The following is a 24,854-nucleotide window of genomic DNA, read 5'->3' as shown; positions in this document are numbered from 1 at the left end:
TCTCCTGTGAAGGGGAAGATTCACAGCAAGAAGATCCTCTTCCATCAGAATGACACATGGTCACAGGAACCACAAGAAGAATGGAGGAGGTTGATGCCAAAGTGATGATTAAATAAAAAACTAATAATTTGTAACATTTATTTTCTGGTCTTCTCTCCATAGCAATTTTTAATCTTCGGTAGTTGACATAAAATTGTAGAATCCTTAAACTGACGTGATGTCTCCTGTTTATTTATCGCATTAAGAGGTGTCTGGAATGTTCTAATAACTCCAGTATCATTTTTGTTCTATGCTATTGAAACAAATAGATTGTAACGAGATTAGAAAAATGGTTTAATGCTTGGTTAAAATGAACAATGAATGCCTCAGGGTACATCCAAATTGAAAAAGCAGTTTCACTGCAAAATGCTGTACACCTCTGCTTCCGCCATAATTCTGGTGTGATGTGAATAGAGAATCATGCATAGAATAAAATATATATTCTAATTTTTGATTCCAATTTGATGTGGTATTTAGCTTACTAACCAAGATTATAATGGTCTGTCATTGCTACTTATTTTGGAGACTTTCAAAATGTCCTTGAGATTATTCTAGTACTCTTTTCATTTCAAATGGCACAAGTATAAATAAGACGTTTCTTCCACTCACCTCACTTGATAAGTTTTTCCATTCATTTGTTAGCCCTCTTCTCCATTCCGCCAGAAGGCTGTCAGTATTTCCTGCATCATTTTGCAATGTTGTTGCATTGTATGGTGCTAAAAAGAGGAAATCGCCCTTATTTGATAACTGATTTGGTCGAACTTTGTAAGAGTACGTTCGAGAGAGTGACCCATTCCCAACTAACTCCACAAAATGAGGACTTCCTTTATAATCTGGGACAGTTTGAAGATACACATGGGGGTTTGGGAAAGTGTCATTCCTATCCCACCGTCTTAAATTGCAGCATGAAGGGGAAGATTCACAGCAAGAAGATCCTCTTCCATCCGAATGACACATGGTCACAATGAGGACTATCAGGACCACAAGAAGAATGGAGGAGGTCGATGCCAAAGTGATGATTAAATAAAAAGCTAAATTGGGACCATGGTGGGTGTCCCGGGGCTGTGTAGTTTGGTCTCTGTGAGTTTCCATAGCGTCGTCTGTAATCAGTAGGTTGATGGTGACGGTAGTGGAGAGGGGTGGGTGACCATTGTCTCTCACCACAACAACCAGTCTATGCCTATTATCATCTTTTTCCACAATAGGGCGAGCAGTCCTGATTTCTCCAGAACTGGGTGCCACTATAAAGAGGCCCAAATCAGTGGCTTGGAGTAACTGATAGGATAGTCGAGCATTTTGGCCAGAATCTGCATCTACAGCCACCACTTTAGTGACAAGAGAACCTGGGTCAGCAGAGAGAGGCAGCCTTACTTCAGAATTGTTCTTGGTCAGGGGAGATACAACTTGGGGAGCATGATCGTTCTGATCCAGGATGATGACTTTGAGGGTCACATTGCCATCCAGTGTGGGGGATCCAGCATCTCGGGCCTGAACCAGCACTTGAAAGTTCTTTACTTCCTCATAATCAAAAGAGCGTTGGGAATAGATCACTCCCGTGTCTGGGTTAATTGAAATGTAGGCGGAGGCAGGCACATTCTGAATTTGGCTGTTGAGGATGGAGTAGGTCACATGTGAATTCTTGGACTGGTCAGGGTCGAGAGCGGAAACAGAACCGATGGAAGCACCCGCGGGGTTGTTCTCGGGCACATAGACGGTCGATGAGCCCTGAGCAAAACGTGGTGCATTGTCATTCACGTCCGAGATGTGAAGCAGGATGGTTTTATTGGCGGAGAGCCGTGGAGTCCCAGAATCAGTGCAGACGATGTCAATCGTATACTGAGCAGCCAGCTCGCGGTCCAGGGGACGACTGGTGACGAGCGTGTAGGTGTTCTTTTTGGAACTTTTGAGATCAAACGGTAGGTCCATCGGAATGTGACACCGAGTCCGCCCGTTCTCTGCGGAATCTCGATCCGTCACCCGCATCAAGGCGACAAAAGTGCCGATTGGCTCGTCCTCCCGAATTGGGCTCGTTACAGACAATAACGTTAACTCCGGGGCATTATCATTCACGTCGCTGATTTCCACCCTAACTTTGCAAAGCGTAAAGTGAACACTGTCCTTTGCTTCCACGTTTATCTCGTAGAAGCTGCTTTCCTCGAAATCCATTCTTCCCTTTATTCTCATCTCTCCCGTCTTAGCGCCCAGAAGGAAGAGGTCACGCACCCGAGACGGGTTACTGTTACTGAAGAAATAGCTGATGTCCCCATGAGAACCCTCGTCCACATCACTGGCGTTCAGTTTGATCACTAAGGTCCCGACTGGCACGTTCTCTGGTAACTTGACCTTGTACACGGGTTGGTCGAATACCGGCCAGTTGTCGTCCACGTCAATGACATTGATGTGGATTTTAGCCGTGCCTGATCTCACTGGGGTCCCGCCGTCAATGGCTGTCAGAAGCAATCGATGAGTTGCCTGCTCCTCCCTGTCCAACGACTTGGTCAGCACCAAGACTGCGGTTCTGCTGCCATCGCTGCTGTTCTTGACCTCTAAAGCGAAATGTCCATTGGCGTTCAGATGGTAAGTGCTGATGGAGTGGCTTCCCACGTCGGGGTCGTGCGCGCTCGGGAGCAGGAAGCTGGTCCCCGGTGCGACCGACTCCACGATCTCCAAGCGGAGCTCCTGATTCGAGAAACTGGGAGAATGGTCATTGATATCCCAGATCTCCACTTCGGCGCTGTGCAACTCCACGGGGTCATCCAGCATAATCTCAGGACTCAGGACGCACGGCTGGCTCTGTCCGCACAGTTTCTCTCGGTCGATGGGAACGTTCACACACAGATTCCCGTTCTGCGGGTTCACGGTAAAATACTGCTCACTGCTCTCGGACATGATGCGGGGGGTGCGATTGGCTAAAGCCTCCGCATCTAAACCCAAATCCTTGGCGACATTCCCAACACAGGCCCCGCGCTCTAACTCTTCGTGAATGGAATAACGGATCTGTCCAGAGACCTCCTTGCAGACACAAAACAGGAAAAGAAAAGACCACGTTAGCATTCTCTGTCCGAATTAGTCCTCGCATTCGGAGCGCTGGCTGCGGGAATCCACACGGAGGGATCGCGCCAACCACCTGTAAGATCGAAAATCTTCTAGTCCTTGAGGAGGGTCGCGTGGGAAAACATGGCTGTTAAACGCGAATGGTAAACACTAAATCTCGGCTTTTCTTTCTTTCCGGTTCTTCGCCGTGCGAGGGGAGGAGTGATGGATCAGTGGCTGCCTTTGAGTGCCTCATTGGTACACAGCGACACAAAGAGTCTCGCCCAATAATTGCACAGTGTGCTGGTTCAAGCGGGCTGCGTCAACGGTGCAGAAGGAAGTGGTCATTTTGGCAAGCAGCTTCAGTCGTGGTCAAAAGGAGTGTGTGCATTGAATTCCCAGACTCTCCTGTCGTTCAAAGGGTTGCAAACTCCAGCTTTCAAGACAACTGCAAATCATATCCGCAGCTGATGTTCCACAGACCCCGGGCAACAAGGGCGAAGACCCAACTCTCCAAAACGTTATTCTGAGTGGCACATTCTTCCAGCTAATTCTCTTTCATTCATTGGTGAACTCGTCGATGCTGAAGTTTGATGCATCTGACTGACTTTCGACGTGGGATTGGACGTGCTGTGATTTCCATTTCATAGAACTATAGCCTAAGTCGGTTAAAGTAAGACTGATTAGTTCCAGGAAACTGTCCCAACCACTTAATCGCAATTACAAAAATAATCGGAACCATTTGGATGCCAGTATTTCAATGGTTAACAAGAATTTTTCGGCGATGAAAGCCAACGGGAATCTCGATTGATATTCCAGGGGAGTGAACAGCTAGAAGAAGGGCTTCGCTAGCAAGAATCGGGTGAATTATATTTGTAGTTGACGATAGTGCCGTAGTATATTAAGTTTTTTTTTTGCCTGCTCTCAGAAGCCTTTCCGTCAGCATAAGATTCAGGTGATAAATTGGCAATGATAATAAGATAATGAATTGCCAAGGTGTGTGAGTGGGACACGTCCGCTTCAAAAATCTATCCAAACGAAACGAAGTTGGCAAATTCAACAGAGGAACACGTGGTGCCAACTTCATTTTAATCATTCAAAGCAAGCATTGCAAACCACAGCTGGGTTGCAACTTGGTGGACACCATCACACACGACAAACTGCATGTTCATCTAATTACTGGTCAACTGCAGAACTGTCAAATATCACCCACAAATTCATTGACTATCCATCCACAAGTCAATTGACGCAAGGGGAAAATGTATGAAGAGCCAAGTCGTGAAGTCAATATCCAATTAAATGTTGAAGTCGACTTGTGGGGACATATTTGCCTGTGTCTTATGCTTCAGACATTTCAAATCCAACTGTCTGTTTGCTTCATCCTTTCTTATTCAATAATAACTTTGCTCACTGACTGTAACAGACACGTTTTCTTGCATCCCTACTCCAATCTCGATTTTACCTATCTGTTGAAACTTGTCTGTTGCATCAACATGGGTGAATGGGGATTCTTTGGTTGGGGGGGGGGGGCGAGGGGGTCATTTTACACAGGGCACACACTGCCCTTGGGCCACCTTGCATCTCACCTCTGAGCCGGACACCGGTCCTCTGCCAAGCAGCTGTTGGTGCAGACACCGGGCGCTCCGACCCCGCTCCATCCGGGGCTGAGACTCGCGTCCATCCCCAGGCCGCTTCATCATCCGGGGGAAGACTTGTTGCCGTACGAATGGCGCCGAGTGATGCAACGCAGGCCCTCTGACGTCATCACTGAGCTCGGGCAAGATCGCAGCAAGTCATTCCATCTGCGAGCAGCAGTCCTGCGGCTGGGCTGTGAGCGCCCTGTCACCTGATGGCTCACCCCGGAGTCTGCGCGCGGAAGTCGCAGGGTCTGTTCCAGCAAGGAGTCCGTTTCTGGAGGGGACCACCCAGTCCATGTCGGGACCCCGGGTTTCAGGTCAGATTCACGGCTCCCCGGGTATAAAGGGGCTCAGGACCGGGACGTGGTGCAGTGGGTCTGCCGTTCATCTTTTAGATTTTTTTCTTCCTGCTTTGCCTGAATTTTCCCCACTGTTCTGTCCAAATTTGGGAGGGGAGTTGCCCCACCCCCCTGCTCGCCGGGTCGATGTAAGACCATGACGTAGGCTATTCAGCCCATCGAGCCTGCTTCGCTATTCCATTCATTTTCCCACTGCCCAGTCTTTTCCCCCTAACCTTCGATGCCCTGGCTAATCAAAAAGCAATCAATCTCTCCCTTAAAATACACCAACGACTTGGCCTCTATGACTGCCTATCTTGAGAAATTGCACAGATTGACCACCCTCTGGCTCAAGAAATTCTTCTGAATCTCTTCTCAGAGGCTGCCCTTCAATCCTGAAGTTTTGTCCTAGACTCTCCCACCATGGGAAGCAACTTTTCTCTATCGACTCTGTCCATGCTTTTCAACATTTGAAATGCCTTTATGAAATATCCTCCTCGTTCTGGGAAATTCCAATGAGCTGTCAAACATTCCAAATATGATAACACTTTCATTCCCTGAATTGTCCTTGAGAACCTCCTCTGAACCCTTTCCAATGTCAGCACATCGTTTAATGAGGAATCCAAAACTGCTCACAATGTCCAAAGTGCAGTCTCAACAGTGTCTGATATAGCCTCAACATCACATCCCTGGTCTTGTATTCTATTCCTCTTGAAACAAATGCCATTTCCTCTTTCTTCAAAGATTTTCCTTTGCTGGCACCTCTGTTTTTACACACTCAGTCTTGTCATGTCCCTGGCATGACTTATTCTCACCATGAATTTCTTTGCATGCGCAACAATGGACTGATGGTTTTCCTGAAATGTTGAGTCATTTTCTCCTTCCACAGATACTGATTCCAGTAATATTTAGTTTTGAGTGGGTGAATGGCAGGAGCTGCTTACACAGACTTTCATTCTCAATAACAGCCCATCTACTGTCACTGGGTAGAGATGTTAAGAATGGACATTGCTCTTCTTGAAAAAGCAATGTTAATAAAGTGACTGTCTTAAGAATTCCTCTTGGAAGTATGGCACATACCTTTGGCTTGTATTATATTTTTATTCTCTAAGTTGCTTCATGTCTGAACCCAAATACAATCTGCTGGTCAAGCAGCATCAGTCAGAAAAAAATAATGGTCAATGTTTCAGGGCAGAATTCAACATTAAGCTGCATCTTATCCTCTCACTAATGCTGCTCAGCACATTGAGTTACTCCAGTTCTCAGCACATTGAGTTACTCCAGTTGTCAGCACATTGAGTTACTCCAGTTGTCAGCACATTGAGTTACTCCAGTTCTCAGCACATTGAGTTACTCCAGTTCTCAGCACATTGAGTTACTCCAGTTCTCAGCACATTGAGTTACTCCAGTTCTCAGCACATTGAGTTACTCCAGTTCTCAGCACATTGAGTTACTCCAGTTCTCAGCACATTGAGTTACTCCAGTTCTTTTGCTCCAGATTGCATGAGAGGAAAGTCTCTCTCATTTGTCCTTAGCTCTAATCTTAATATTCTTAGCTCCACTTCAAACTACATGTAAACTGAAGGAAAAATGGCCCAAAAGTTGAATAGGCAATTTACAAACTTGCTGATCCAGCATGAATTTGAATTTAACAAATATATTAGAACTATTGAACCATAGAACATTACAACACATTTACAAAATAAATATCAGGTTTTTTTTATATGTGGTGCCTATAATTTGCAGAATGTGGGTATGGGGTTTAACAGACTCTCTGAAGTTACCATCTCTTGGTAACCTCCAGCATCATTATATCATTAAAGACTTTGATATATAGATTATACTCTTGACATTGTCCAGTTTTTCCCTCTTTTTTTTCTCCTTTTCTTTTTTTTTTGGGGGGGTTAGGGGAGGGAGGAGGAAGGAGGGAGGGATTTTTGTAAGTTCTTTATTGAAAGAAATGTATTTATTGTTGTGGCTAATAAATTGCTAAATAAAATATTTTTTTAAAAATATCATAGCACAGATGCAAGCCCTTTGGCCCTTCTAGACCTTGCCAAACTAGTCCTTCTGACCAATGACTGTAGCCCTCTGTACCTGTCCAAGTTCTTCTGAAATGTTAAAATTGAGCCGCCATTCAACACTTCAGCTGGCAGCTCATTCCACACTCCCACCACTCTCTGTGAAAAAATTTGCCCTAATGCCCCTCTAAACCTTTCCCCTTTCACCTTAACCCTTGTCCTCTGGATGTATCTCACTTAACCTCAGTGGAGAAAGCCTACCCAACATTTTCTCTGCTTAGACCCCTCATAATTTTAAATACCTCTATCAAATCTCCTCTCATTCTTCTACACTTGAATGAACAAAGTACTAACCTGTTTAATCTGTAACTCAGTTTCTGAAGTCCAGGTAAGTTCTGAATAAACCTTCTCTACACTCTTTACCATTGATATCTTTCTTGTGGTTAGGTGACCCAAAACTGCACACACTACTCCAAATTTAGCCTCACCAATGTTTGGTACAATTTTACCATAACATCCCGCTCCCCCTGAGGGCCAATCTGCCAAAAGATCTCTTTACAACCCCATCTACCTGTGATGCCACTTTCAGGGAATTTTGTATCTGTATTCCCAGATCCCTCTGTTCTGCCACACTCCTCAGTGTCTTGTCATTTAGTTATTATTTAGTCATTTATTATTCAGGACTAATTTTACACAGTAGTCTCAGAATGTACTTAACAAAATTACATTGATGTAATTCTACTTAGAAGATGAAGGGAGTTTAGCTTGTCCCTCTGTTCCTCAACAACTACAGCAAATGCACCATTAAAAACATAATTAATGGATACATCACAATGTGATATGAGAATCAGACAGCTCGAGATTGAAAGAAATAGCAAATGCAGCTAAGAATATCATGGAAATATGCCACTCTTATGGACTCCATCCATATCTCGCTGCCTAGAAAAAGCAGACAACATACTCAAAGACCCATCACATCCTGGACATTCGCTCTTTTTCCTCCTCCATTCAGGGACTAGGTTAAGAGGGGACAATAGGGGGGACCTCTTCACACAGAGAGTGGTGGGAGTGTGGAATGAGCTGCTAAGATGCTTAAAGGCAGTTTCTTCCCTGCACCCATCAGTTTCCAGAATGAACCCCCATTATAGTGCACTTTGTTGCCCTTATTTAGAGTAAATTGGACTTCCTTTTCAATTGTAATCCTTTGTGGACTATACAAAGATAGGAGGGCAGGTTATGTTGAGGAAGCTTTGGTCTTCAGAAGGACTGAGACAGATTTGAATACTGGGCAAGGAAATGGCAGATGGAATACAGTGTGGAGATGTGTATAATCATGCACTTTGGTGAAAGGACTAAAGGTGTAGACTATCTTCTAAATAGACAACAAATTCAGAATCAGAGAGTGACTTTGAGGTCCTGTGGAAGATTCCCCAAAGGTTAACTTTCAGATAGAGTCGGCAATAAGGAAGGCAAATACAATGCTAGAATTCATTTTGAGAAAGACTATGAAGGCAGGGATGGAAATTGAGGGTTTTTCCAGACATTGCTCAGACCACACGTGTATTGTGAACAGTTTTGGGTTCCTTATCAAAGAAAGGATGTGATGGCATGAGAGAGGGTGTGGAGGAGGTTCGAGATTTATCCCTGGAATTAAAGAATTATCACATGATGACTCTGGAACTGTTATCTCCTGAGTTGAGAAGAATGAGGGGGGGAATCTCATTGAAACCTATCAAATACTGAAAGGAGTAACTCCAAAAGTATGCAGATACTGTGATTGAAGTAATAGAAGAGCTGGATAGGGTGCACATTGAGAGGTTGTTTTCTATGGTGGGGGAGTCTGGGAGCTAAGAGAATAGCTTTGGAATACTAAAGCCTCCCTTTAAAACAGATGAGAGGAAATTCTTTATCCAGAGGGTAATAAATTTGTGGAATTTGTTGCCATAGGCAGCTGAGGAGACCAAGGCAGGGGTAGATAAGTTCTTGATTATGAAGGGATTCAAGTACACTGAAATAATTGCATTAATTACTTGCCTCCGGAGTGGTCGTTTACACAGGAAGCACTTTTACACTGCCTTGCTCTATTGCCGTAGGGTGAGTGAGGGTGGATGTCGTATTCATTAGCCCAGTTTCTTACGGAGTGTCTGCCGTCAGTTTAGACCTGCAGCTGCATCATAAAAATGTGTAGGGGTCTTGGTGGAAAAATTATGGGATGAAATTTAGCAAATAAATTCCTTCACAATGTTTTTACACTGCCAGTAGAGCAGATATTTCTGCAAATTTTCTGCTTCTCATTGGCTGTGTAAAAGTGCCTAAGGGTGATAGGGGAAAGACAGGTGAAAAGGGATAAAATGGAAAATAAATCAGTCATGATGGAATGGCGAGGTGGAGTCGATGGGTCACACGGCCTGGTTCTATTCTTACATCTACAGTCTTCTATTCTGTAAATCGTGCTCTATGTGATATGCTGTAAGTAATGCTAGAGATAACTAGTTGGTCTGTTCACTGCAGAACCCTTTTCACTGTACTTGGTATTTTGTAACAAATAAACCTTATCTTAAGCCCCTTTCACACTTGCCAGTGATCCCAGGAATCAAACAGCAATCTGCCTTTAAAGTGTCAAGTCTGAAAGCATTTGAAATATCATATTTTCTTCCCATTCTTTCCAGCTTTTGACATGATTTAAAGCAAAGGAAGACCCCATTTGGCCCATTGGGTCTACGCTAGCTCCCAGTTAAAAAATCTCAATAGATGCCTACAGAACACTCACACCCACTTCCTCCCAATCCCACCCCCTCCACTGATCTCAAGCCATGTTCATCCACATCTATCAGCTTCCTTTTGAGTAATTTATGGAAACTATTTAACAACAGCAAAATTTTGGGATGTGGGAGGAAAGTGGAGCACACACATGGTTAGAAGAGAGCACACAAATACGTTATAGAAAGCACTGAAGATCAAGTTAAATGTGGACCCATTTTCTGAACAATTAGTACCTGTATTGAAATTAGTTGTTGATGCCTGATTTTAATTGTAATCAGTAAAAACTATAGGAAAGATTTTCAACAGCCAGCTTCTGAAACTACATGGAAATTTATGAAGAAATTAATAGAATCCTCACTTTATGCTAGACACTCATTATTACAGGTTACGGTAGTACACCAGGCCCACTATTCCAAAGTCCAATTAATTAAATTCTATTCTACTCTCTTCTAAATATGATAAATGTATAACTGAAGAAGTACACTGTATCATATGTTTTGGTTATGTTCTCTTTACAATTTTTGGGAATGGGCATTTCGTACTTTGTCTTTAGTTCTTAATATTAATTTGACTCCAAATCCTTTTATCACTCTTTTTGGAACAAGTGGGCCATCTGGTTGAATTCTGACTGCGTCACTATCTCATGTAGTTGCCCTCACCTCCTTTAGTGCAAGAAGGGCCCTGTTGATGAGATGGAAAGATGCTGTTGCTCCCCCTCACACTCAAAGATTGTTAGATATGATGGGATCTCTGACTTTGGGGGGAGGAGGGGGAACAAAATTAGATGTTCCATGACTGAAATGAATCTTAACTTTGTTTCTTTATGGGGTTCCTTTCTTAATTATTTTCAAAATTTGGAAGATTGACTAGTTTTGCTTTTTGAACCTAATGTTTAGCTTCCTTTTTTTCATTATTAGTAGTGGACTGTTTATGTCTGTACCTCTGAATGGAAGGCATTTAATTATAGTGTGTTTCTTTTTAATGTAACATAGGTCTCAGTACCTATTTGTATTTATGACATTTGTTAGTACCTTATTTTATTTTGTACTTATGGAAGATTTATTTGATAAAACCAATAAGAATATTGAAAAAGAAGATTGTAATCGCTCAGATTGGGGTTAGAAATTACATTAGTTATAGTTTTTTTTTATACCTTTTTTATCAACAACATGGATTATGTGTATCTTGCTTACCATTGTTTGCTAACTGTCATTTTAATTTACTTTTACATGAACTTTATATCTTATGTATTTGATATTATTTTCTCAAAAACCAATTTAAAAAATTGAAAAAGAAAGAAATATGGGTCCATACGACTCCACCATTTTATCCTCCATTAGTACACTTCCTAATGAAAAAACAACAGCATCTCAAACACATCCATATATTGGCATATCCAGAAATTATTTATATTATTGAATATATTTTATTGACCAACAGATTGTATTTTTATTTATTGCTAAATATTTGAAGAACATCTGGAGAATTTAGCTTTTTATCAGACACAAGGTGACATGGAAGAAAAATGGCTCATTTTAGACTATCTGTTATTGTGTTTCCGCAGATCAAGCAAAAACTTCCCTGTCTTGAATTCTATTCCACTGGTTTCATTTCCTCTCGGAGAATTACGTACACATATATATTTGATCGTCAAAGACAAGAAAGCAAAATACTAACAATGATTCAAATATACATTCACTTGCTGACGATCACAAGTGACATCATTAACTGCCCAGCTGCAATGACAATAGCGGTAGGTTAGAACAAGCAGAAAGATATTCAACACTTTCTGTCCCTTGTCATTATTAATCTGTACCATAACTAATTTGTACCTCAACACAAATTTCCCAAATTTTGATTTATATCTCCTGATACACTTTGCAAACAAAACAAACTTGTGTTACATAGAACATAGATCTATAAAGCAAAGTACAGACCCTTTGGCCCTCGATCTTGTGCTGACACATATATTCCTTCTTAAAAAAAAAATGTACTAAACCCTCCCTACCCCATAACCCTCTATTTTTCTTTTATCCATGTGCCTAAGAGGCTCTTAACTGCCCCTAATGGTTCTGCCTCCACCACTATCCCTGGCAAGCCACCCACAACTCTGTGTTTATAAAACATAAACACCCCTGATGTCTCCCCTAAACTTCCCTCCATTAATTTTGTACTTGTGTCCTCTGGCATTTGCTGATCCTGCCCTGGGAAACAGATTCTGGCTGTCAACCCTATCCATGCCTCTCATAATCTTGTAGAGACCTATCAAGTCTCCTCTCATCCTTCTATGCTCTAAAAGGTCCGAGCTCTGCTAACCTTGCCTCATAATAAATCTCCTTTGCACCCTCCACATAGCTTCCACATCCTTCCTATAATGAGGTGACTAGAACTGAATACAATACTCTAAGTGTGGTCTTACCAAAGATTTGTAGAGTTGTAAAATGACCTCTCTACTCCTGAATTCAAACCCCCTATTATTGAATCCCAGCATCCCATCGGCCTTCTTCACTATCCTATCAATTGGTGTGGTGACCTTAAGGGATGTATAGACTTGGACCCCAAGGTCCCTCTGGTCATCCACACTCTTAAGTAACCGACAATTAATCCTGTACTTACCCTTCTGGTTCGTCCTTCCAAAATGCATCACCTCACACTTATCCGGATTGAAATTTAACTGCCATTTTTCTGCCAACTCTGCATCTTGTCTATATCTTCATGTAAGCTTCGACAACCTTCAATCCATCCACAACTCTTTCAATTTTTGTGTCATCCACAAACTTATTGACCCATCCTTCTACCTCTTTATCCAGGTCATTTATAAAAATCACCAAGAGCAGAGGGCCCAGAACAGATCCTTGCGGCACTCCACTAGTCATTAATGTCCAGGTAGAATACTTTCCTTCCACTACTACTCTCAGCTTCCTTCCTACCTACAAGCCAATTTTTTATCCACACAGCCAAAGTTCCACTGATCTCGTGCCTCCTGAATTTCTGGATGAGTCTCTCATGGGGGACCCTGTCAAATACTTCGCTAAAATCCATGTAGACCACATCTAACTCCCTACCCTCGTCAATATGCTTTGTTCCCTCCTTAGAAAACTCAAATTGACTCATGAGGCATGACCTACCCTTCACAAAGCCATACTGACTCTCATTGAGAAGACTACTTCTCCAAATGCTCAGAGATTCTATCCTTAAGAATCCTCAGGATTCTCCCTATTACCTTTTTTAAGCAAGGTGACTACATTTGCCATTCTCCAATCCTCCGGAACCTCCCCTGCAGCCAAAGAGATTCAAAGATCATAGCTACTGCCCCAGTTATCTCTTCCCTCACTTCCCTCAGCAGCCAAGGGTATATCATTTCTGGCCCCAGAGACATTAATCTTTAATGTTTTTAAAAAGATATAACACTTCCCCTCTTTAGTCTCCACATTATCCAGCCTTTTCTCTTGTGAATATCAATGCAAAATACTCATTTAGGGCCTCCCCAACCACTTATGCCTCTAGGAACATGTTGCCTCCTTTATTCTTTAGCAATCCCACCTTAATTCTCATCATCCTTCTGTTCTTCACATACAAATAGAAAGCCTTGGAGTTCTCCTTAATTCTACTGACCATGCCTTCTCATGCCCCCTTTGAGCTTTCCTAATTCCTTAAAGTCCTTCCTGACTGCCATATACCCCTTTTTGTTTCCTGCTTCCTGTATCTAATGTATGTTTAATTCTTCTTGACTAGTTACCTGACCTGTTTCATCAGCCATGGTTCCCTTTACCTTGTCCCAGTGGTACAAATCTATCTTGAACGCTGCACAAGTGGTTCGTAAACTTCCTCAATATTACTTCTCTGCTTTCACCCTTAAACATATTTTTCCAATGTCTCATCCCTTCATAATTAGCCCTTCCTTAGTTAAACACTTTCTCAGTTTAACTGTTTTTATCCTTTTCCTTAGCTATGTTCAAGCTAAGGGATTTGTGGTCACTCTCATCAAAATGCTCCAGCACCGAGAGGTCCGTCACCTGACCAGGTTTATTTCCCAGAACTAGAGCCATTACGGCCTCATCTAGTCAGCCAGCCTACATACTAGGTCAGGAATCCTTCTTGTGCACACCTGACAAATTCAGCCCCATCTATCCCACTTGCAGTCAGTAGGTGTCAGTCAATATTAGGGAAGTTGAAATTACCCATAACTACAACCCTGTATTTCCTACATCATTCCAAAATCTGCCAGTTTATCTGCTCCTCAGTGTCCCAAGGGCTATTTGGGGGCCTATAGACTACTCCATCACAGTGATAGCTCCCCTTCTATTTCTGACTTCCACCCACACTGACTCAGTGGACACTCCCTCTGCAGTGTCCTCCTTTTCTATAGCCGTGATACTATCCCTGAGCAGTAATGCTACTCCCCCCCCACCCTCATTTTCGTCCTGCGATCTTTTTTTAAACAACTGAACCCCGGTACCTATATCAGCCAATCTTAGATTAGTAAGATTGCCAAGTAGAATGCAAAGCTGATGAAATACAATTAGCATCCAACCAGAAGTCACAAAAATAGTGCTATATACAAACTACTAGGTGCAAATAAAAACACATGCATTCATTAAGCAAATCTGAGTGCAGGACCACTCGGCCGTGGGATTGAAGGTTGAGCAGGGTCACGGCCTTGGGGAAAAAAGCTCTTCTTGAGCCTGCAGGTTTGAGAGCGAAGGCTCCTGTAGCGCCCACCGGATGAGCGAAGAGTAAAAAGTCCATAGTTAGAGTGAGATGCATCCTGATAATGCTTTTCACCCTATCCAGACAGTGTTCCTGATAGATGTTCCTAATGGTGGGCAATTGAATGCCGATAATCTGCTGGGCAGTTTTGGCCACCTGCTGAAGTGCTTTAAGGTCTGATACAAGATAGTTGCCAGGCCACACCGAGATGCCATGGGTAAATATGCTCTCAATGGTACAGCGGTAAAAAGCCATCAATATCCTGGGAACAGAGGTGTACTTTCTTCATGCTCTGCCGAAAATAAAGTTTGATAGGATGGAGGAGTTCAGGGACCAGGTGAGATCATCGGAAATGTGGACACCAACAAATTTAAAGCTTGATTTATGTTCCACTCCAAATCGATTGATGTAAATAGGCACATGAGTGTGGCTTCTACCATGCCTGAATTACACAAGGATCTCTTTAGTCTTCTGAGTGTTAAGTGGCAAGTTGTTCTCAGCATCAGCACTGCATGTGGCCAGGTGCTGGACCTCATCCCTCTAGGCCGTCTCATCATTCCCTGTGGTCAGATCATCCACCATGGAGTCATCTGCGAACTTGATTATGGAATTAGAATCATATAGAGGAACGTAATCATAGGTGAAAAGGGGATTCAGGAGAGGAACCAATAACACAGTCCAGGACCACACCTGGTGTTCAAGGTGAGAATGGAAGAGAAGAGATTGCCTAACTTAACAGATTGGCTCTGTGATATGCTATCAATAACTCCAAAGACTTGAAGTTACCTGACTGATAGGCTTTTATTACCATAAACAAAAGGCACGTCTCATGTTGCTGACCTGATATTCAAGCTTGTTCTGGGGGAGGGGTTATGGCATTGCTGCCTTTATATGGGGAATCAAGGGGAAGGAGCCACAATCAGCAAGGGATGGGCCAGGCATACACGTACAAACAGTATTAACAGTGGTTCCCCCACAGTCAGTTAGTCAGAAAGTACAAGATCCAATTATAGAGGGATGAGCTGATGAAGTTTGGCAATCAGTTTTGAGGGAATTACAGTATTGAATGCCGAACTAAAGTCAATGAACAGCATTCTGGTATAAGAGTTGGAACTGTCCAAGTGGGTCAGGGCAGAGTGAAGTGCCATGGAAATGACATCCTCAGCTGATACAATGGGCAAATTGATGAGAGTCCAGGGTGATGGGCAAACAGAATTTCAAATGTGATAAAACCAGCCTCTCAAAGAACTTTGCAATGATCGGGGTGAGAAGAACTGGACCAAAGTCATTTGGACTTGTGGTGATGGGATGCTTCGGCGGGGGCTGGCGGGATGCTTCGGCAGGGGCTGCCGGGATGCTTCGGCGGGGGCTGGCACAATGGTGGGAATCTTGAAGCTCATGGGAACAAATGCCCAGGCCGGCGACCAATGGAAAATGTCCGTAAAGACCACAGTCAACTGTTCTGCACAGACTCTAAGCACATGGTCAGGGATACCAGCTGCCTTCCATACATTCACCCACTCAGGATGGCCCAAACATCAGAGATGGAAAGTTCATCAGGTGGAAGATCAACTTTGAAGGTAACCTCCTTGGTCTCTTGATCAAAGTGAGCATAGAAATAATTAAGCTCCACAGAGAGGGAGGCATAGGTGGAAGTGGGAACAGTACTAGATGGTTTATTGTCTGTAATCTGTATACCATGCCACATACGCCAGGGGTCCGAGGAATTGAAATACTTCGATCTTTTGTTTGTATGTGGGTTTTGCTTGAGAGATTCCCCTCCTTAGGTTGGCCCTGGCTGAGACATAAGTCTCCCTGTCTCCAGATCTGAAAGCTAAATCTCTGTTTTTGAGCAGATGGTGAACCTCACTGTTCATCCATGATTTTTCATTAACAAATACTTTTATTTGTTTTTGTGATGTCACTCCATCCACACTCTTGTTGATGTACTCGACTGAGTTGGTATATAAATCGATATCAATACGAAAATCTGTGGTAGCATGTGCAGCAAACACAATCCAAACTATGTTGAAAATCTTGTTGAAGAACAAAGCCAGCCCTCTCAAGCCAGTTCTTAATAGTCATCATTATGAGTTTTACATGTTTAATGACTGGGCTATACTTGGGAAACAGAAACAGTGAAAGATGGTCAGACTGTCCCAGGTGAGGGAGGGTAGTGGTTTTGCAAGGATCAGCCATATTTGTATAAATCTGATCTAAAGTCTTATTTCCCCTCGTGGTACATGATACCTTTTAGTAAAATCTTGGAAGCACAGTATATAGATTGCAGAGATTAAAATCACCAGCCACAATAAAGGCTCTATCTGGATGGAAAGTCTGCAGCTTGCTGATAACAGCAACATTATCGATCGGTGGTACATAAACTACAACAGCAATGATACATGTAAACTCTCGTGGTTGATAAAAAGGTCTATACTTAATAATCAGATATTCCAGATCCACAGAGCAATAATTATCAGCCATGGTAGAGTTAGTGCACAATGATCCATTCACATAGACGCATAAACCATCCCCTCTACTTTTACCTGTCGCTACTGCCACTCTGTCAGCCCTGGAGACCATGCACCATTCCAGTTCCACCACATTGTTAGGTATATCGCTGATTAGCCATACCTCCATTATAAACATAATGTTGCAATCCATAAGCCGCCTTTTTGTGAGGGCCGAAATCCTTAATTCATCCAGCTTTTTCATCAAAGTTCGAATATTGGTGAGAAAGATGCTAGGTAATGCTGGGCAGAGTGGATTTAGTCTTAGCTTAGCACGCAGGCCTCCACGGTTCCCCCAACTTTGCTTATGGTCTCAATGCCAGTGCTGGACCCTTCAGGATGGGGTGAGCTGAATATGAGCCAGAAATCTCCTTGCTAACTCCAGAGGTATTTAGTCGAAACTGAATGAATTGAATAAAGATCCAAACCTGCATTATTACAATGGTAATAAAAGTCCAAAAGTGACTGTTTGCTATAGATGTAATTCACACAGATGAACAAGCACACAGAAAACAAGCAGATATTTTAACACTATTTTCTAAAATCCCGTAAGAGGCAGAGCCTCATGATATACATGAATGGCCATTGATAATTTGCCCTTCCTCCAGCCAAGTTTTAGTAGTGGCCACAACATCATAGTTCCATGCTCTAAGTTTATTCCCCTTTATTCTTAAGGGGATGATAATCCCTAATCAATGTGGATGACAGTTGCCTATATCAATGAAATTTTGTGTGAAGTATGTTTCAGGTCAGGATCTCTGTTTTGATTTACCGGTACTCTTTTTTTCAACATTTTTGATTAATTAATAGATCCCTTTCTCAGAGAATGGATCGCATAACTAAAGTATGTCCAATATTGAGCATCACATTTTGGAAAAAAATTATTAAACTGAAATGAAACATGGAAATCTGAAGACAGTGATTGTAGTTAAAATCACAGAAATACTGGAAGAACTCAACCAGTCTTGCAGCATCCAGAGGAGGTAAAGCTGTATTACAGATGTTTCAAGTCTGAACCTTCCTCACAGTAGGAGCATATTAAAATCTTGGCTATCAGGAACATTTACAGAATGAGGCCATGAATAGGGAAATGTATTTATGCTGAGTGACAAGGGAATGAGGCCATGAATAGGGAAATGTATTTATGCTGAATGTCGAGGGAATGAGGCCATGAATAGGGAAATGTATTTATGCTGAGTGACGAGGGAAGGAAGATTTTTCAGCACAGAGTGATAAGGTTGGGTAGAGATGAAGAAAGGTACAATATGACCATCATATTGCCATGGCAGATAAGGTAACAAACATTGTTGCTGCCTGTCAGTTCCAGAAATCCAGGTTCAATCCTGATCTCCATGCAAAATATGCAGATTCCCCTTGTTGACTCTCCTGGCAAGGTTTTCCCCTCCATTAATCCAATTCTTTTTCCCAATTCAAAGAGCTGTCACCTGGTAGGTTCATTGACTGTTGAAAATGAACCTGAGTGTGGTGGGAATTGCTGGGCATGTGAAAGAGAATAGGTGCACAGGGAAATAAGATGGGAATTAGAATGGAAATTGGCATAACTGCTTCCATTTTGTTTATTTGTCTCAAAATACCTAGTATTGTAAGAATGGTTCTTTAGTGATCAGACTAACAGGTTCTGTCTAAAAATACAGACACCCATATAAAGAGCTCAATTACAGAGTATAGAATTGCAATGAATAATAAATATCAAATTAGCAGCAAGCAAGGGTAACATAATTGGGTTATTTGAGGAGCTTTGAAGAAACTGTCTTTAAGCCTGTTGTTCATACATTCACACCCTTAAGCCTCTTGCCTGATGGGAGAAGATTGAAGAAAATGTCCCCAGAGTATGATGGGTCTTTCAGTACATTGGCAGCCTTTCCGAGGCAGGGGGAGATGAGGATTGAGTCCATGAGGTAAGAGGTCTGTGTCGGGTTATAAACTGCATTCACGATCTGCAGTAGTGTCTTCCAATCTTGAACTGAGCAACTCCCATAAAATACTGTGATGCAACCAGCAAGTTTGCTTTCCAAGGCCCACCTGAAGAAATTGTAGAGGGACGAGGGATACATGTCAAACCTCCTTAGTCTTCCATGAAAGTAGAGGTGTTCATGCACTTTCATGGCTATCCCATCAATGTGTTTCTCTCAGGTTAGGACTCTGGAGACATTTATTCTTAAGAATGAAGTATCTGCTCTTTTTAGTTCAGCACCATTAATATGGACAAGGGGTGTAGACGGCCCCCTCTCCTGAAGTCCATTATCTTTTCCTTCATCTTAATGACCTTGAAGGAAAGGTTGCTATCTTAGAAATGTGCCACAGATGTTCACTCTCTTTCTGTACTCTGTCTCATCATTATTTAATATCCAACCGAGCACTGTGGTGTAAAACACTCAAGTCTAGACACTGGTTAAGTAAAAATACAATGCTGGAGAAACTCAGCAAGTCAAACAGAGTACTTTACAAAGATAAAGATACATAACCAACATTTCACACTTGAGCTCCTCATACCTTGATGAAGGCCTCAAGCCTGAAACAATGGTTATGTATCTATCTTTGCTACATAAAGTAGACTATTTGACCTGCTGAGTTTCTCCTGCATTGTGTTTTTACTACCACTGTGCTGTTATCAGCAGTTTTTAATGGTGGAGTTGGAACTATATTTAGCATGGATGTAGAGGGAATATACTATGGGACTGAGTAAACTGAAAAAAGGAAAGTACAAAGAATTTCGTTGGGAGAGATTGAGAGGGAATGTTCCTCCTGGCATTTGATATCAAAAAAAGTTGTAACATTATTGAAATGGATGAGAATGAGCATTAACTCTTTCATATTGGCTGAAGGGATGATGGAAAGAGCTTTAATTTAGCAATAACAACATTGAGTATCGAAAGTAAAACAAATGAGTGTTTTGTGGAAAGAACTGAGGATTAAATCAAATGTATCCCCTTCAGAGGGCTGACACAGATGTGGGAGAGTCCTATTTCTATAAAATACTATTATGTTGTCAGTGTATTTTGACTAATCTTGATATTATCTAAAATATTTTAAATAATTCATTCTTCCATCTTTTGTAGTCATGAGGAAAGCCAGTTTAAAAAAAACATGGTTTAATTGAGCTTAATTTGTGCTGTGCTGTCTATAAAAGCAATATCTTCTTCCAAAGAAGTGGTATAAAACTGAATTTAGCAGACAAAATCAGGGTCTCACCATGCTCCTATGTCTCATGGTTCCTTTCTCCATATCCATGACTTATGATGAAAGATTAAATCGTCTGGGATTGTATTCGCTCGAGTTCAGAAGAATGAGAGGAGATCTTATAGAAACATATAGGATTATGAAGGGTATGGATAGGATAGATGTAGGAAGGTTTTTTGAGCTGGCCGGGGAAACTAAAATGAGAGCACACAGTCTCAAGGTTTGGGGGAGTAGATTTAGGACAGAGATGAGGAAAAATAGTTTTTCCCAGAGAGTAGTGAATGTTTGGAATTCTCTAACCAGGGAAGTGGTTGAGGCTGCCTCATTAAACATATTGAAAATTCGGTTAGATAAATTTTTACATGATAGAGGAATTAGGGGATATGGGGAGAAGGCAGGTAGGTGGAGTTAGGTCATAAATTAGATCAGCCATGATCGTATTGAATGGCAGACTCGATGGGCCATTTTTGGCCTACTCCTATTCTGACTTCCTATGTTCTTTATGTCTTGCATATCTCAGTATTATGGATATTTCTTTTCCCTCTTCAATTTTATTGATCAAGTTGTGCAAAAATCTCATTGCTCCTTTATAGTTGCTCTTTTTTACATTGATAAGATAGAATTCTTGATTCAAATGAACCTGATTAATTGCACTTTTTCATCAGTATGGTGAGTGGGTAGTATTAAGTTGGTTGAGTGGAACATAAATGCTTTTGAACGGCTTTAGGGTTTCTTAATAAATTTTATGCTTTTAGTCACTTGCTACCCCGATAATAATTTTCAGACATCTACAAATATCAACAATATATAATATCTTCATGATTCCCACCTCAGATCGACAGGAAGTGTAATTTCATACCAAGATTTGATTTCTGCTTAATGTTGCCTGAACTATTCAGGGCAGCCCTGGGGGCACAGGATATTGAAGTAAAAAACCTTGTTTTCTTTCCACCTGACATAACATTAATATTTTTTTAAGTAGTGGAAGGTGTTGTAGTCACACTAGGCACGCAGCGTGCAAGAAAACCATGCAGAGTCGAAAGTGAGTTGAACTAAGTGACCTTAATAGAACTCTCACATGTACTTAAAGCTCTTGGAACCCGATGACACTTGCAACTTCTGGGACATTTATGGTGTCAGCCGCAAGGCAGTGGGCTTGCCCTGCACCAGGAGCGCTCGAGGTCAGATCTGTACCGGACTTGCCCACGACTCCCTGAGCTGGTTCACCTGTTGCATGAGTGAGCCACCAGTGTAATACTTTATAAATAAAAGCTTGTAACATGCTTAGATGGAATATGAGATGCTGTTCTGTGAGTTTATATTGTGAAGCTTTGGATGAATGTGTGAGGTCAACGAGAGAAAAGACACTTCCTCATTTCCCACTGATATTCAACCTTGTCTTTAAACAAGATCAGGTCTCTCCTGATAGCCACGTAAAGACAAAAAAAAACACATTTATCCACATTCAAAATAATCTATTATCTCATCTTTCTATCCACTTAGCATAAGATGGCAGGGAGAGACAGAGAAGCAGATGTTGACCTCTAGCTGTGTGTTTTCCCTGGATATAAATGCACTCTCTTAAAATTGGTCCATCAGAGAAGAAGACATGAGTCAATCCTTGCCATGAGACAAATATTGCAATAATATTCCATGCAACAAAACTTTAGTAATACAAAAATGTTCATGTGCTTGGTGAGTACTTAAAGCATTATATTTCTGTTATTATTTCATAAGGATTTCAACCATGCCACAAATATTGGAACAGGAGGAAGACTGATAATTTTTCAGTGTTCACTCTCTGAGGGTACACACATGATGTGATTCAAGCTGGAATCCAACATTTTGAATGTTTGCATGTCAATGTGTTTGTTAAGATGGATAATCAAGCATTACAAGTGAACAAGAGCTGATGGTGGAGATATATATATATATATAAAATAAGATATATCTATGTAATGAATCAACTTTGGAGAGAGCATGGCATTCCAATCTCCATTCAGTTGAAAGCCGAGCACAGCTTGGTACTACTTTTGGTTATGGTTTCACTGAAAAAATATAGTATCGTGAAATAACTCCTCGATCTTGAGCAAGTTGCTGATCTGATCTATTCCCACTGGTGCCCTGGACTCACATCCATCTAATTCTCCCCTCTCTATGTACCTGTCTAAATGACATATTTTTTTTTAATTTACAGGTAGAATGTACATACTCCTTATAGACAGCGCAGGATTCCAACCCTGGTCGCTGGCACTGTAACAGCAATGCCCTAACCACTACGCTAACCATCCTTCCTATCTTATTGTTGTACCTATCTCTACCACTTCCTCTGGCAGCTCATTCCAAATATGCAAAACCCTCTCTGTGAAGAGGATGCATTTTCAATCTTTCTCTCCTCAACATAAACCTATCCGCTTTCTTTTTAGATTCTCCTCCCCTGGGGATCAGCTTTGTGTGTGAGACTGAACATCTACCAAATGCAGGAGTTGGCAAATGTACAAGAAGACAAAAGATGCCATTAACTGAGATAGTAGTAGAAGTTCATGGTGATATGGCAGTCAGGAAAGTCCATACCGGTCAGATAGGTTACTTTATTATTAGTATAATTTTCATCATTGACCTGCTTGCAGCTGGAGGTGAAGTAAACTATCGTTCTGCAACTTCTGTTGCCTATTGACTGTTCTGAGATCTACCATGAAAAATAATCTTTGGAAAATCTTTTTGCTTTCTGCAAACTGCAGGAAAACAATTGTACATTTTAATTTTCATTGGAAATGAATAGGGATTAGTGCTGACAAAATTAACTTTAATCCTTTGAAAGCAACCTCATTCAAGAATACCTTTCACAAAGTTACCTAATCCAACACCTACAAGACAATTGTTTTCTTCACAGAGAGTCAACATCTTAAGCTTTTGTTCAATGCCACTTTACTCTTATTATTTCACAGGAAAGTCCCATAACCTTTGTCATTAAATTCATAAAGCTTATTATGTGCATAGTGTGCGCTTATCCCACTTCTCTACACCCATGACTGTGTGGCTCGGCACAAATCAAATGTCATCAACAGAATTTTCCAATGATACCATGGACATTAGCATAACACAGATGGCAATGAGGAAGCGTATAGGAGTGAGATAGATCAGCTAGTTGAGTGGTGTCACAACAACCTTGCACTCAACTAAGGAGCTGATTGTGGACTTCAGGTAGGGGAAACCAGGAGAACACAAACCAGTCTTCATCGAAGGGTCAGCAGTAGAAAGGGTAAAGAACTTCAAATTCCTGGGTGTCAACATCTCTGAAGATCTGTCCTGGGGCCTCCATGTCGATGCAGTCATGAAGAAGGCTCACTAGTGGATATACTTAATTAGGAGTTTGAGGAGATTTGGTACGTCACCAAAGACTCTTGCAAATTTCCACAGGTGCACCGTGGACAATATTCTGTCTGGTTGTATCACTGTCTGTTATGGAATTGCCAGTGTGAGTTGTGAACTCAGTCAACGCCATAATGGGCATCAGTCTCCATTCCATTAAGGACATCTATGAGATCAGTGTCTTAAGTAAGCTTCCTTTATCCTCAAGCACCCCCACCACCCTGGCTATGCCCTCTTCACTCTGCTATCATCAGGAAGGAGGTACAGGAACCTGAAGACAAGCACTCAATGGTACAAAAACAGCTTCTTCCTGTCCGCCATCAGATTTCTGAATGGACAATGAACCCCAGACACTACCTTGCAGTGAAGCTGCTGCCAAACAACAAATTTCATGACACACGTCAAGATAATAAATTCTGATTCTGAATCTGCTGTAAAATTCTCTTTGAGCAATATGTTTAAATTGGTAATTTGCCTTTCCTTGTTTCCCCAAGAACTTTCTCATTGGCTTGGGTTAGAATTCAATGGTTGTCATATTAATTTTCCAACCTGCTTATTTTTTTTGGGGGGGGGGATTTAGTCCCATGTCAACGTCAAGCCACCTCTAAGATTATGAAATATAATTCCCCTGCTCTTAATTTCTTCTTGATTCAGATTTGAAATGTCACCTTAGAATTTAAAAAAGCTAATGACAAACTTTTGATATCACCTCCAATGTACTATTATTTTCCAATCTTGATTTAATTTGTATTTGCAAGTGCTAAGGGCTATGTTTGAATTACTATTTCTGCTCACACTTTACTACTGTTCGCAATAGAACATTTTCATAATTCATATTGGTTAATTCTCATTGACTTTGCTTCCAGTGGACTATTATTTTCTTGTAAGATGTAACATGGTTCTTAATTAAATCACTTAATTTTTAATGATTTTATAAAAATTAGATTTGTAATGACCTGTCATAGGCAATGCATTTTACATTTAGAGCAATTAGTGTACCTCCTCTAAAACTCATCAAGGTTTGATTATCCTTGCATGGCATGTTTGGTAGTTCTGTGCTTTTAATGAGGTGTGATCTCACCAATTCTCAATATAACATGAATATATAAAAACATTTCTAAATATTGACTAACTTTTTATTTAATATTTCTTCAGCATACTGTCTAGACATTTTAAGAAGTTAGATTGATATCATCATTATTAGATAATTATGTGAGTCCTCATTTGGTT

General features: G+C 41.4%; 1 protein-coding gene across 4 annotated transcripts in view; it reads right to left on the bottom strand.

The window, feature by feature from the left end:
* LOC138743149 (protocadherin gamma-A2-like) overlaps window positions 1-24,854 on the bottom strand; it is a 189,510-nt gene that overhangs the window by 132,498 nt on the left and 32,158 nt on the right. The window contains exon 1 of one of the 4 annotated variants that reach the window (XM_069898045.1): window positions 649-3,492. The exons of the other annotated variants lie outside the window; for them this stretch is intronic. Coding sequence (XP_069754146.1) covers window positions 649-3,093 — 2,445 coding nt within the window. The 5' untranslated portion in view covers window positions 3,094-3,492. Of the gene's footprint in view, window positions 1-648; window positions 3,493-24,854 lie in introns of those variants that run through there. 4 annotated transcript variants of the gene reach the window in all.

This window comes from Narcine bancroftii, chromosome 9 (genome assembly GCF_036971445.1).
Source record: "Narcine bancroftii isolate sNarBan1 chromosome 9, sNarBan1.hap1, whole genome shotgun sequence".
Taxonomy (NCBI): Eukaryota; Metazoa; Chordata; class Chondrichthyes; order Torpediniformes; family Narcinidae; genus Narcine; species Narcine bancroftii.
Note: the sequence above shows the minus strand (reverse complement) of the source record. Positions and strands in the feature narration are given on the sequence as shown.